Source organism: Galendromus occidentalis, unplaced genomic scaffold (assembly GCF_000255335.2).
Source record: "Galendromus occidentalis unplaced genomic scaffold, Mocc_1.1 scf7180000077440, whole genome shotgun sequence".
NCBI lineage: Eukaryota > Metazoa > Arthropoda > Arachnida > Mesostigmata > Phytoseiidae > Galendromus > Galendromus occidentalis.
In genome coordinates this window covers 675,699-690,576 of record NW_003805428.1, presented here as the reverse complement: position 1 = coordinate 690,576, position 14,878 = coordinate 675,699, and the positions used below count along the sequence as shown (strand labels likewise).

Below are 14,878 nucleotides of genomic sequence, written 5' to 3'. Positions count from 1 at the left end.
GGGGGGAGTTCAAGTCCGTAGTGGAGTTTTCGACGATCCCCGTATCGATCGAGAAGGACCGTTCGGCCAGAACGCGGAAACGTGGTTTGAAACCGTTTCGGCCCGCAGAGATTTACGGCAAAGCTGAGTCTGCATTCCGATGCTAGGCCGAAGCGCGCTGAGCGTCCCTGGGCCGGGACTTACATTCCCGCCGACTAGCTTGTGAATGGCCGTAAAAGTTGTTCATTTCCGGCGTCACTCAAAGGATAAATCCCCTTTCCAAGTGACTACCGTCACTACTGCGACTACTGTGCAAGGGAGCGAGAGCGATCAAGTCCGTCAATTTCCCATTCGGATCCACTTTGGGCTTCAAGAACGACGAACGGCCAGCTGAACGCGAGGTCGGAGCTCCGTGCGGTATCACTGTCGGAGACGACGATGAATTCGACTATCGCGAGTCCCGAGTTGCTACTGGAGCGCTTCACTGCGTGGGATTATGTCGCATGCGGTGTTATGCTCCTGTGCTCTGGTGTTCTCGGGATCTACTGTGCTTTCAGCGGTGGCCCTCAGAATACCATTCGTCAGCTTTTGATTGGCTCAGGGAGTCTCCCGGTGGTTCCGGTGTCGACGTCGCTGATGGCCTCTTTCATTTCGGCTGCGTACATTCTGGGGAACTCCGCCGAAGTTTATCAGTTCGGGACAATGTGCTTCATGACATTCCTCAGTTACTGTGCGATGATAGCTGTTTCGATAGTTTTCTACTTGCCAGTCTTCTACAAAGTCGGTGAGATCTTGGGATATCCCTAATTATTTAGCGTTGCGCTCCTCTACCGTTCCTTTTCCCCCGTTCGGACTCCTCACAATCCGAACCCGAGCTCTGTGTTATCGGCGCCCGCAGAGACTCATGGGTCGCAATGCTCGATCATCGCCGAACGGAAGTGCAGCCATCAGAGAGGAACAATGCCGTACCGCATCCGAGCCTGGATTCCAACCCCGGCCCACCCCATTTTCACTCAGCCGAGCCCCGTTCCGAGTCCTTTTTGCCTCGTTGCCCCAATCTCTTTACTTGGTTGGTTTGCTGGTTGTTGGCCGCCCGCTCGACGGTTGCACCATGTCGCCATCAGTTGTTGGTCGCTGCTGTCTGATGATCTTCTCGTAGTGGTTCGGAATCTACCAAGACCGGTGCCAACGATGTCACGGAGCCAAGTAGACAGCCTGGCGAACTCCGCCGGCTGGCCCTCGGCGTTCCCGACGGAATACGCCCTACCACACTTATGATCGATACACGCTTCTCCAATTACCGGAGCCATGTCAACATAACACTATGCGAGCAACAGCAGCATCATCATCAGCGTTGTTGTTGTGGTGGTCGTGGATGACAACAGCCCACCGGTTGTTGTCGTCGTTTTCGACGTCTCCGTCTATCTTTGCAGGCGTGACAACCTCTTTCGAATACCTCGAACTCCGCTTCGGTCGGACCACGCGGGTGTGCGCGGTGATTCTGTACGTGATCCAGATGCTCATCTACGTGTCGATATCGCTCTACGCGCCCGCGCTCGCCATGTCTCAACGTGAGTGATTCTTGAGAACCCTTTCGTATGCATCGACTGATCGCTCCTCCCGAGCCCAACGGTTTTCTTCTGAGTATCGACGCAATTGCGACCATTCGAACGTATCCACATCAAATAATTCATCCAGTGAGTGCATCCGTATCCATATGAGATTCCATGAACGCCCGAATCCCCACGTCTAGACGGCGGAGCTTCCACGAGCATGGGAATAGCTGAGGAGCGTTCCGTGTCGCGATTCGAATCACAAGGTACAAAAACTGCGTCTGCAGTTTCGCTGCGAGCACAGGCTGACTCAGCATGAGTTTATACGACAGGAGATCAAATATTTTTCTTATGACCGTGACATATGTTCCTACCGGTTGACTCGATTCACGTTTCTCGCAGCCAAACTCCATTAAACAGACGTGACATACCGATGGGTTCATGCGGTACTTGTCAGTCTGACTCGATTCTATTGAAAACATCCTGATCCATTATCCGGATAGAGCTGAGGCTTCAGAAAGATCAGAGGTGCTGAGCCCTCAAGTGCGCACGAATCCGGCAGATCAAGATCATTGTTCGCCTCCATTTTCCCTCGAGTTATCTGTGGAGCTACTCGTTCCTGCGCTGCTGGGATCAGATGCTGGCCTCTTCCTTCCCAGAGCTTCTTACTTAGATAAGTCACGTGATGAGGCAATCAAAGCAACGATGGTACTTTTCTGGAAGTTCGCACGAGAAGGCAAACTCTAAAGCACCGCGTGATCGGAATGGGTCTTGGGCAGTTAGGGTCACGGGAGTCGCTGGCCCGAGTCCGTGCTTCGAGCGGCAGGAATGTAATCTTACGGGAGGCTCTTGCCGACCCCTTCTCAATGGTGAGCAAGCCCAACCAGGATCGCTCTATTTGAACTGAGCGTTCTCCACGAGGGACCGTTCAGAATGCTTGAGTACCGGAGAGTTCTCCCGTCCACTCCATTCCCCTACCATGGGAACATTTATCCAAAAAGAGGACAGAGTCTTTCTGATGCAATCACGAGGGTGCAGCGCTCCACGATGCGAATGCTCAGTCGAGTCCACAGTCTCTCTCTCGGGCGTGTTTCTGAGAATTGATTCGGTCGACGTCAAGGGGGGATGTTCCTCCTCCGCCGAGGCATTGTAACAAATGCTCCCGGACGGCGAGCATCCTCTCGAGTAGACGATATTCGATTCTTGCACTCTCTGTCGTAATAATGACGGATTGAAGCACTTACATACATGGCTGCACTTGGTCATCAACGCGCACTTACTGGGAAAGCCTGTGACCAAGCTCTAAGACAAGAGTCAAACACAATAAGCTTGGAGGACCTTCTTTGAGTGCCCGCCACCTTCTTTGATCGCAGGCCAGATATTGGTTTAGCGACTCCCTCGGCGCCATGCGGGCCGAATATCATCAATGCCACAAGCTGGAGAAGAGCCTCGTGGATACATTCAATTTACGTTGCTGCTGCCCTCGATTTTCAGTTACCGGTATAAATCTATGGATCGCAGTCAGCGCGATGGGCATCGTCTGTACCGTCTACACGAGTGTCGTGAGTAGTCTGTCTCAAGTTCTCGTGCCACGAGCTGAGGAAAACTATATTTGTGCTTCAGGCTTGATTCCCAGCGACATCGACGGCGGGTGTCGGCATTGCTTCGTCGGCAGCTCGTCGCGGTGATTGTGTCCGTGCGTCGAAGACCTGATAGTAACGGTCCTTGCTTATCGGAATTTCTCTCCCCCTTGGGAAACAGGACGCTTCGCACGTTCGCTCCGCAAGTCATTCAATAACATCAAGCAACAGAGGAATTCCCCGGTCGATGACTCGAAATGCGGCGAGCGTTTCCGACTCGGTTCCGCCGCGCGTTTCTCTCACCGAGCGATGAGCCGCGACTCCCCACCGTGGCGGTTGAATCCACCTTGGGCCCTCGTCAGAATTATTCCTTCTGAATCGACCCGTTACGTCTCTGGTATCATGCATGCATTCCTTCTTCATTCCGTTCATCACGCTTTTGTTCGAGCCGCTCTTCTTTCTGAACCCCCTTCCGACCGTAGCAGCCGGTGTCCGCGGTGAGAAAAGAAGTAGAAAGCAAGTCCACTCCGGTTTCTTTGAATGAGACGAGCCGCAGCTGCAGCAAGTTGAGCAACGAAAATAACGCTCACCGATGCGATAACTTCCGCGAGGAAGTGAAAGGAGCAGGAGGTGAAAAGATGCTGTCTCTAGAGGACTGTGGTCTGTTGAGGAGAATTGAGTGAGCCAACTCGCTAGCCGCCTAGCCTTCCTGTGCTCCGCGAGGGGTTTGGGTCTCCCGCCTGGATCGGAAGAGCTCGACGCGGGCGACTGAGGCGTCCCCTCGGCCAGGTCCGGTATCTGGATTGATCTTCTTGACTGTCCCCGATTGAATTCCTCTGAACGTTCTCCGGGGAAAGTTTTCCTTTCTGGCAAAAGTAGCCGCGGCGATACCCGAGGTTGGCCGATTCAGTTTAGTAATCCATCGGAACAGAAATGGACCGCGCATGCTCCTAGAGCTTCTCAGTCTTCTTTCGGAAGTCGACGAAACTATGTGGGATGATTCGCAAAAGCAACGTTCAGGAATAGTGTGCGATCAGAAGGAGCCGAACTGGACAGGCACACCTCCACTGATCTTGGCTGGTCCTGTCGGACCTCGTCCTTCAAGAATATAAACTGCTCGGACATTCGGAGTGCAAACGGCGCCTTACTTACCGAGACTTCGCTCTATGTATAGTAAACGACTCCCTCCCCGGGACTCCGTCGCTCGAGGGGGGTGCCGTCCCCACCGGGCGTTCCGTCAGGCTTCCCGTCGGGCTTTCCGCCAGGACTCCCGACAGGTTTTCCGTCAGAGGCTCCGTCGTGGATTTCGCCGCGGGCTCCCTCCGAGGAACTTCGATCCTGGCCACCGACGAGAGAAGTCCCGATACTAGCCCGGAATGGTCCCAGGATCTCAGGAACTCATCTAAATCTTAAACTGTACCTCTACGGCGAAAACTCGTCGCCGCTCTCAAGGTGGTCCATCGGCCACCGAACTGCCGTCTATCTCGGCCAAGCTCCATGACGCCGCCAGATCGCCGTCGCCGTTGAAGAAAAATGGGAGGGGAGTAGTATATATGTACGGGACTGGTAAAGCGTTTCGTACTGCTCCGATAGACTCGAAGCCAGCGTTGAGAATTTGGCATTGAATAAGATCTAAAAACCACTCCCACGGCCGATAAAACCGGCTCCAGTCTCGACTCTCACACCGTTTGCTGAATGCAGGCTGCTTAACGCAGACCACCGGACGCAGATTTCGGGCTGCGAAAGCAGCAGAAGAAGGAGCGCGAAGCCTACATAGATAGCTTCCGACCGCGGATTCCAAACGAACCGGGAATGACGACCACAATTCGGAACACCTGCTGCATTTTTTGAATAATTCCAGTGAGAGTCTCGGTCGTTCCTCCCCCAAATGAAGATAATACTGGTTCCAAGGAGTAGAACAATGAAAAGATCCATGGAGCAAGAAATCAACCGACCTTTGAAAAAAAGGATAACTGACAGCCGAATCGGATCCCATCAATTAACTCCGTTTTCTTACTTCTCTCAGTGACGCAGTGTCGTTTGACGCAACCTGGCGAAATCCAGGGAGAGTTTGCGTGCAGGCTTGCGACCCGGCGGGCGAGCTAGCTGCCAAGAAGGAGGATCTTACTCCTGTCGGTGGACGAGGTGTTTTATTGCGACGAGACCACAGCGGGACAACGATGCGCGAGTTCCCTCGCTCGCTTCCGCTTGCTCGCTGTCGTTTCTGTTGTTCGTCTTTGTGTAGTTCTTTCTCCTGTATACCTGATCCGCCCCGTTGTTCCTCCGCTTACCGTTTGCTTGTTTCCCCTCACGTTTTGACGAGTCTCTCTTCCCGCCCCCCCTCCTTTGTTGATTCGCCGCTCCTCGTCGTTATCGGTTGCATCCCCTCCCAAATCGCCGTCGACGTGAGGTCTCTAATTAATGATGCAATTCCAGGGAGGAATCAAAGCCGTCGTCTATACGGATACGTTCCAAACATGGTTCATGCTAGGAGCTCTTGTTGTGGTCATTGTCGCCGCCTCCGTGCGTTTCGAAGGAATAGCAAGCGTCTGGGAAACTGCCCAGCAGGGCGGACGTATCCAATTCGGAGAGTAAGTTTATTTCGGGAGCACGATTGATTTCCGCATCTTGGATACGAAACGACATGATTGACGAAGTCCCTGCGATCCTCCTCTGCCGACAAATATATGGGATCGGCCAACACCTCCATTAACTACGTCCTCCTCCTTCTCGGCGGATATCCCTCCTCGATCGATGAGATCAGTGCCTGTGTAGACCGAGCCTGTCTCACAGCAGTTCTGGCTCCCTTCACTTGTGAGAGTCTCCTCCGGCGGAGCGAGTTCTTCCAGATTGCGGGGACTCGCAGTAATCAGGGAAGCTCACCGCTATCCTCAGCTGCGGCCCGGTCTACGATGGAGCGACGGGGCGTTCGGAGGGAAAAGGTCTTGCTGAATAAAGAAGAGCTCCGGCGACGTCTGCATCTACGTCTAAGCGGATAGCCGAACCGCGCAAGACTGAATGGCGCAGACCAGCGGCGAATCTCCTCCATCTGGAGATAAAACAGCAGCGGTAGCGTGCGAGGGGAGGGAGGGAGCGAGCGAGGCCCCATTGAAGTCGAGTGGAAAATTCTTAGCGACAATTTTCAAGGGTCGTAGACTCTCAAGAAAGAGGAATGACGCTCCCATTATCCACTGAAGGCTTTGTCAGAGAAACAGGATCGAGCGTGGACTCCGGAGAGAAATGAAACGAATCGGGGGCAAGGAAAGGGCTCCGAGCTCTGGAGCCCCGCACGTGTTGGATCAGGATTGATTTCAAATCAGGACCCCCGGGGGAATGACGGTTCACTCCCCGTCGGATGGGTCATCCTTTTCGCCGAATGTCCCCTCTCAAATTCCGACCTCATTCCAGGGCGTCTCTGACTTTGACGAGTAGTCAGAATTTATGGGCGCTGTTCATAGGCAGCTTCTTCACAAATCTTGCCTCTTACGCCACAAACCAGATGATGATTGTCCGCTACATGACCGTGGACACGCTTAGCAAAGCCAGATGGTAAGTAGCGCTAAGTAGGTGCCCTCAAGCTTAAGACATGGAGTAAATGAAACGAAAAGGCCGTCTTCCCTCGCTCGTCTCTCCCGACAGAGGCGGATAGCGCTCGGACTACTTGGTAAAGGTCCTCTATTCTCTCCGCCACTCTATCCCCTTATTCCCAGAGCTTAGGTCGGTCGGCCGATCGGCCGAGCGGACGGACGAACGGAGTGCCGACCGCCCGGTCGGTCGGTCAGCGGGTCGCTCGGTCGACTTGAAAAGAGCGGACGAGCCCGCTGGCTTGTCGGCGGGTTACGCCACGGTGCTCTCGAAAGGACAGAGTTCGGTCTTCTTTATCAGCCAGTTGGCTCCTCATTGGAGGACCGAAAAAAGAACGGTGGTAGTGGCGGCGAAAGCCGATTATGCTGGAAGTTGGGAGCGGCTCCCGAGCTTCTGCTACGAACGGCTGTGGCGGAGACTAGCTCTACACGGCTGCAACTTCGGCCGTTGCGCGGCTCAACATCCCTCCAGCTAGTTTCCGTTTGCCTAGCAGGCGTCAGACGCACACATTCACCCTGACACTCTCACAGTGACTCATAAAGTGAGTTGGGCGCTCGTAAACTTTCCTCGCTTATATAATATATGTGGTTCAAGAGCGACGAACAGATGAGCCGCGGCACTGCGCTGCCGGTTTATACGCAATTGCATACGGTCAACGACAAGATTAGTCCGTGCGTCGTCGGTGGCGTTCTATTCTGGCGAACGGTACGATGCTCACTGAGCGAGCTCAGGGCGTTTCCATCAGTCTACCGAGTCGGGATTCCGTCGCCCGCTTGAGCGAGGAATAAATCCTCTCAGTGAGCGACACGATCACGGTCTGATAGGAAGGTCAGGTTCAAAACTTCATCGACATCCCGTACAGGAAGTCGAGCTCTATGCCGTCGTTATTCCTCCAGAGGGGAAATAACTCCCCTTCAGCTGAGGGTCGTTCATTGTTTAATTTGCATTCAAGTTGTGTGACTCATTAGGTAAATCTTATATTATCATTAGAATTCATGCGTCAATCTGAATATTCATGTGCGTTCTCATAATCACGGAGAAAGAATTGAGACATATTCGAGTAAACTGGAAAACCCCGTCGTTCCCAGGGTGATATTCCTCAATCTGCCGTATCTCGTGCTAACTCTGCTGTTGTCGTGTCTGTGCGGTCTGTTCGTGTATGCCCGCTATGCCAGCTGCGATCCGGTTACAGCGAATTTGATCTCTACCACTGATCAACTGCTTCCGTTTTTCGTTATGGACTTTCTCGGAGATCTGACGCCCATTCCTGGAGTGTTCGTCGCTGGGGTGTTCGCCGCTTCTTTAAGCTCTGTCAGTTCCGGGGTCAATGCTCTGTCGACTGTCTTCTACGTGGACTGCATTGCGCTCGCCAAGGATGGGATTCCCGATAGGACTGGTGCCAAAATCATAAACCTACTCGGTGAGTACGAGCCCAGCACACTCTACAGGCTGCTCCTTGATTGTGCCCCTCCCTCAAGAATCCCCGAGACGGCTTTTTTGAACTCCCCGGATTTAATCGGGATCCGGTTCAAAGCGAGTCCATAACGCCGAATCTAGGAATTTGTCTTAGAATATCCCTTTCCTTCTCATCTACGTATTACATGAGCATGGCGAAAACTTCAATCATATTGACACATCGTCGACATCTTCCGAGGCTCGCGTATCATTACCTTGGGGATCATCGGGGAAGCCTCTTTTTTCAAACTAGTGAATCCGCAAAAGGAGTCCCCCTCCCTCCCCATCGATGTCAACAGACTCGTTTTCCGTCATTAGACAAGAGCAATCTGGTTCGTCCGGGCGGAATCGCTGGTAATCAAAACAGGTGGAACAGGCCGGGAAGAACAGCGTCGCTGCACTTCTAGCAATCCCGTCCACGACCCGCTCGCCAACAATGCAAATAGAGTAAGAGGTTCCCAAGCGCTCGGGCAAGCGAAAAGAACGTGTTTACAGAAGCCTGAAGTCCCCGGGGTCGTAAGGCTGCAACGGTGCTCGTGCGGGTGTTTCGGCAGAGAAACAACGTCATGTTAATATATTATCCGGGCCAGTCGGAGAAAGCGGTACTGGATCTCGGGCTCATAATAATATTATACATAAAACGCTCCTAACGACCGCCCTCAAAGCACGCGCCTGTTCGCTATCCCGGTTGCAGGTGTCGTTTTTGGATTATCATCGATCGCGCTGGTGGCCCTGACCAAACAATTGGGGAACGTCCTGGCCGCGTCCCTATCAATTAACAGCGCGATTGGGGGCCCGCTCCTCGCCCTATTCACCGCCGGGATGCTCTTCCCCCAGATAAACACGACCGGTGAGTGATCGAATACTTCATCTCAGGACCTGAATCTGGTCCGCTAGCCTCAGCGTTCTAGATTGAAGCCCGGAAAACGAGTCTAATTCGATTCCCATCGAAGGCGAATTGACCCAACCGTAGACGCGGTGCTCGAGTATTGGGGAATAGCTCCATTGCGATACGTGTGGTCCCAGCGGAGGAGTTTCCTATCCGAGCTCCGATGCCGGGCTCTCAATCGTATCAAGAGTGCCGCCTCGCGGAGGATTCGGCGCACGTGAGCTTTGCCGTCGGAACTAACGACGGGGTCGGCGGCGAGGCAGCGACAAGTCGGACGCTGGCAAAAGGGTAAATAGAGATCGAATACTCCTTAACGGTCGGCTGCGGGTGAAGTAGACTCGACGGAGGGGTGGAGAGGAATAGAAACAGGGTACGAAGGACGTTAAGAAGTCAGAGTAGGAGAAAGAATCTCTCACAGGTAGTGTCGTCTTGACACTACCGCGAAACGTCTGTCCAATGATCTTTTGCAATGCTCATCAATGAGCAGAGTAATGTTGATTTTCTCACGATTTCCTCATTCAACAACTCTTCGGTATGAGTCCCCTAGTGAAATCTTCATCGCAATCTCTCATCAATTTCTCTCACCGATCAGGTTTTCGGAAAAAAAACGGAAGTATTTTATCTAAGCTCAAATGTTAAGTGCATCGACGGACTCTTTTAGTCCTTCCAATGAGACTCGAGAGCCTCAAGGACTGCGAAGGAATTTAAAACGTATTGGTGAAGGAATACAATAACCACACGACCCTGACGAGCAGGAGTAAAACCGTCGTGAAAGAAGTAGTGATGATAAAGTCGTAAGCTCTGAACAGCTTACGTCAATGGTGGATCGACGAAGGTCCAGACACCGATTTCGAGGGATTGAGGATGCAAGCGTCGACACCCATTGTTGCCGATGGGAACGATTCTAGCAAGTTACGTGTTTGATGCGGGGCTATGAGTTACGTTCCGCCTACGAATATTCACCGCGCGACTTAGAAAGATCTAGCCTCTCGCAACAGACGGAAAATCGGTACATAGAAAACTGTGCATATATGATCAGGATGAGTCGCATACCTTTTCCTCTCGGAATGAAACCTTTTCCGGAGCCTAAGACCCTAATCAAGTGAGGGGGCTAAAAGCAAACTTCACGTTGTGAGTCGAATCAGCGTCAAAACTCAATGTTGAAGAGCGCCAGAGGCATATTTATCGAGTGGGCGCGATGATTTTTAGAAGGATTGGAAACTCGAGTCGTAAGGGCCCTGATCAATCACAGATTCAATTCCAACTCGAATGAGAGAATCGCCCGTAAATTGTCCGGCGATCGACACAATAGACGAGTAGAATTCCCATGCGCATCTAAGATGGTTCTAGCCTCTCAGAAGCGGCGTTGAATCGTTACATGAAGAACGAAGAACATTGAACGCGCCCCCAACTTGGATTTGAGACGCTTCATGTCAAAAAGTACGATACATAGAAGAGAGGGACTCGGCTGATCGCGGAGGCGCTCACCTTATCCCTCGATTTCCCTGAAGCATACTCTCGCCGGTGGCACTGCCGCGCGGCTTGGGCAAGGGTGGAATAAGTATTGAGCTTGCACGGTATTAAAGGAAAGTCGCGAGTTTTTTCTCTGCAATCATGGTAATTAGGCTGCGTCGCTGGCTTCTTTTCGCCCTCAAGAAGAGAATAATGGCGTTCCTTATCCAAGGGGAGAGATCCGGCCATGAAAAGGAGACGAGCGGCCGAGATTCAGAAGTACGCCTCGAATAAGACGCACCAGGAGAGCTCACCGCAATTCGTTTCGCAGAGAGAGAATGGGCAGCAACCTCGCTTCGCGCTGTCGCCGGAAACCGGCCCCCGTTTCTCACTGTCCGAGCCTTTCCTTCTGATTTTCCAAAAGAAAGAAATCCGAGGAATTCCGTGATCTGGGAATTTTTCCGTCGAATCTTTTTGGGTTTCCTCGCGCGACCGATGCAAAGCCGTGCACTCCCCAGGGATGCGACTACTTCCTTCTGCGAGAAATCGCGGAAGCGAGTCGGAATTCCGGAATGATTGATAACGGGATTCTGAGGGCCTTTTATGAATGTGATATCGAGAAACAACTCCGGATAGAGGCTGAATGATTCAGGAAGGATCAGGAGAAATGAGTCAGACTTCGCTAGAGAGAGAGCCGATTCTGTGCAGTGATCGATGATGATCGAGACTCGGTCGCCCACATGAATGAAAATTCGAAGTCTCGGAGCCCGTACTAGAGGCATCGTTGAGAACTATCGCTGGCATTCTGGGGCTCCGTCCGAATCGACGAGGTGCAAGATCGGCTGGGATCGGCTGTTCTCAAGCAGCAGACAAGACTCACATCGCTCCCGCAATTCGCAGCAGCAGAGGAGCTGGAGAGCCTTGCAACTCGGGATTCATAATTGGCACAGCCATTCGATCGTTTCTCACATGGCCGGGATCCGGACGAGCGGCTCTCATCGCGCTCGATTCTAGAGCTCTCCGTGTTTTCAGCTCGTGTTTTCCTCTCGCTGCCTTTGAGCCGCGGAATCTGATTCTTCCCCACAGCACTAAGTGAATTGGCTGATGAAGCAATGATCAAAGTCGTTTCCATTGACTGTCGCGCTCTAATTAGGTCCGCGCGAATGCCATCCGATGAGCGTGTGTGCGTATCGTCCGCTGCTATTCTAACCCGAGCCTTCTTCCGCTCACTGATCTCGCGCTGGATTGGGTGGCAACTCGTCCTGAGTGTCGCTGCTCCGATTCACGTCAAAGGAACCCTTTTTCCTGGGCTGAGCATCTATCGGCGTGGATGACCCGGGCTTTCGAACTCTTCGCGTGCGATATCTGCGGAATACGGTGCTCTCATTAGCGTACATCCCCGAGTCTTGAGTAGAGGTGCAGCATTCTAAGGATAACTATTTATTTGTCTTGGCAGGAGCTCTTGCCGGTTTCCTCGTCTCCTTATGCATCGCACTCTGGATTAATGTAGGAGCTATTCTCTACGGCCCGACACCTCTGGGACTGTCCATCAGCGTAGACGCTTGTTCCTTTGACAACGTCGCATTCGATGCACCGTGAGTTACATGTTCCACGACCAATCTGCATCTCTTTTCCGAAAGCTGTGAGAGAACTTCGTAGTAAATATAAATGGGAAGGAACAGCAACGCTGTAGTGATTGACGTCTCGATCCCGCTGGTTTTCTATGTCCGTTGCTGTCGCTCCGTTGGCGCGGCGAGAATTGAGATCATTGAGGTCATCTCTGGCGCGATTCATTCTTCCTATCTGAGACATTTCCCGGCATTCCAGGACGGACGACAGCTCAGTCTTGTGGATTTATCGAATGTCCCCATTGTGGTACACCATGGTCTCGGTCATCGTGTTCTTCTTGGTTTCGATGCCTGTTTCGCTGGTGACGGGCAGCCTCGATTATTCGCAGCTCGATCCGAAACTCATTCGGCATCCTGCCGACATCATCCTCTGGTGGATGCCGGAGGATAAGCGTGGCAGGTGGAGATTCGATGTGGGCGAAAATTACGTAAGTAGAACTCGGGAGAAATCAATTCGTTCCCCTGTCATTCGGTCCGAAGTCCCATCGTCGGACGGATACACACGATGAGTAGGCCCCCTCATGATGAATCGTGGGTTGCTTCCGCGATACAGATAACGCCCATCCCGTCTCTCCGGGGCGAGATGTAAGCGGAAACAAACCTCGCGAACCGATCTCTAAGAACGGGAATATTCGCTACCGATCTGACCGACGTCGCTCGGAGGCTGGTGGCCTTCGGAGCGCTTCTGGAAGGCTTCGTCGGAACAGTCCTGCCGAGTGATACATACATCGTAATCATTTCTCCAGCTTCTCTCTCGGCGCTCCTCTAATTTTCTTCTGTCAGACTTATGCGCGGCTTTCTCTCGGAATCGATTCAGACGGACATGGGGGAGGATGGGCGTCGTACGCGACCATGATGTCTGCGGAGCTCTCTTCTCATTTTCCATCTGTCGACTGCAATTCACCGTTGCGGCAATGGAATTGCGATTCGCCGGAAATTGCGGCCAGAGTTGTGGAGCCGATTTCATCGAAAACACACAGATTTGTGCAAGCAGCTCCGCTTGCTCATTATATTTTTTTGTTTTCTCTCTCGTTTCCGGGGAAACTCCTGACCGCTTCATTCTTTGTTGTTCCCAGGAGGACGGCGAAGTGTTCGAGCCCCGAAAGTCGTGTTCGTCTATGCAAATGCACAGCGCCAACTCACGGAAACTTAGTTTCGCCGATATGGAAATGATGCGACGAAGGAGTTCCGTTTTCATGTCGCAGTACCCCCCGACTCCGAGTCGCTCGGATGAAGAACAGCCGAAACGTAGCCGAACAGATTCCCGGGGCTCTTTCGCCAGTCGACTTCGGATTAAATCAGCTCGACAGGCCTCGATATCATCGAACGGACGTGTCAATCGCTCGCGAGCGATGAGCTTCAGCGACGCCGAGATGGCGCGGCGGAAGAACACAGTTTTCATATTCGATCTCGCCGTTCAGGAACACCAAGAAGAAACCGACAAAACGAACCCGGACAGCCTCACTGAGCGGTTTTAACAGAGAGCGAGGATCCGCGAGTCCCGCTCCAGGTTTCCCTCTCGGAGATGAAATAAAGAACTCGCCGAATCGAGATACATACCAAATCTGCGTTGCTCATCCTCTGGGAGAATGCTAAAGGAGTAGAGAAAATGTCAAAATAACAATACAGCCATCGCGGAGCTTAGGCAGTTCCGTGGCCTAAGCACGTAGAATCCTGGCTTGACTTTGAGTCTCAGGGGGCAGAACCTACCGGATCGAGGCTTCGACATCACACATGTCCTTTAGCACCTCAACACGCCAATTTTCAAATCATTCTTTTTATTCGGCGCAGTACTCCGAGACCTTGGTCGCGAAGTCAGCTGTGAACAAGTCCGTCGTTGTGCTCATTAGCGACTCGCTCTGATGGACAAGTTCGAATTAATTGCCTTGGGATCGATCCGAGCTCGGCGATTAATAAAAGCTCCGGCGGCTTCCACGCTCCGGAAGAATTTTGCGTAGAAGTTTGAGCTCCCCGCGCGCCGCTGACGAGAAATCAGCGCAGCTTCACTGCGGTGGATAGATTGTTTCGTAATTGGGATAATATCAGGACAGGAGCGTCGAGCCTATAAGGGAATCATTTTTATCCTATCTAAGGGAATCGAATACTAACAAGCTGCTTGACGAGCCGAGGCTCGCCCCGGAGCTCCTCGACGCTTTTGAAGGAATTCCTTAAGGAAAATCCGTTATTCGGGTCCCTAAATTCCGCCTGAACGGCGGCTGTTGCGTTCGAAGATGCTTGCCTGGAATATTCGTATGGAGTTATCCGGAGTCTGGGAATTCTACCTGAGGGAATACCCCAATCTTCGGGACTTGACTGAAGCGAGATCGTCGATACGACGACCGCAGTCCCCAGACGCCGGCATTCACGATCATAGATTTTCCTCATATTCCCTTTCCAGATGGGAGGGGATGGGGGAATCCGTTGCTCGAAAGGCGGACATGAATTTCTCGGCGCCAGCTCGTCTGAAGTATTCGTCGGATCTCCGGAGGGGCTCGGAAAGCTCGAAATTCCGGCGGGGCCCGATCATCCCTTCTCGAAGGTTTCAAGTGCTCGGAGCCAGTCAATTTCCATGTCCATTTTCATCCCTAGCTTATAGTCTCAAAAGAATGGAGAGATCTCGGTACGGTGAAAGATCATGACAACTTTTCTCGAGCCTTTCTATTCCCGGCTTTGCGGTCTTCGAAGTAGTTCCCGAGTGCCTTCTCTCCCTCATCGCGAGCAGTTGGTTCGAGGACCTTGAACTCATCGATCTGCGTC

The 14,878-nt window shown here is 52.5% G+C and overlaps 1 protein-coding gene across 1 annotated transcript; it reads left to right on the top strand.

The window, feature by feature from the left end:
* The first annotated feature begins 444 nt into the window (after positions 1-444).
* LOC100897832 (sodium-coupled monocarboxylate transporter 1) lies at positions 445-13,680 on the top strand. Its single transcript, XM_029111410.1, is given in 10 exon segments — positions 445-763; positions 1,413-1,550; positions 3,027-3,094; positions 5,549-5,703; positions 6,521-6,661; positions 7,786-8,117; positions 8,847-9,002; positions 11,950-12,099; positions 12,302-12,549; positions 13,198-13,680. Coding segments are annotated over 10 exon segments (2,061 nt in total). The 5' UTR covers positions 445-492; the 3' UTR covers positions 13,600-13,680.
* The last annotated feature ends 1,198 nt before the right edge of the window (positions 13,681-14,878 follow it).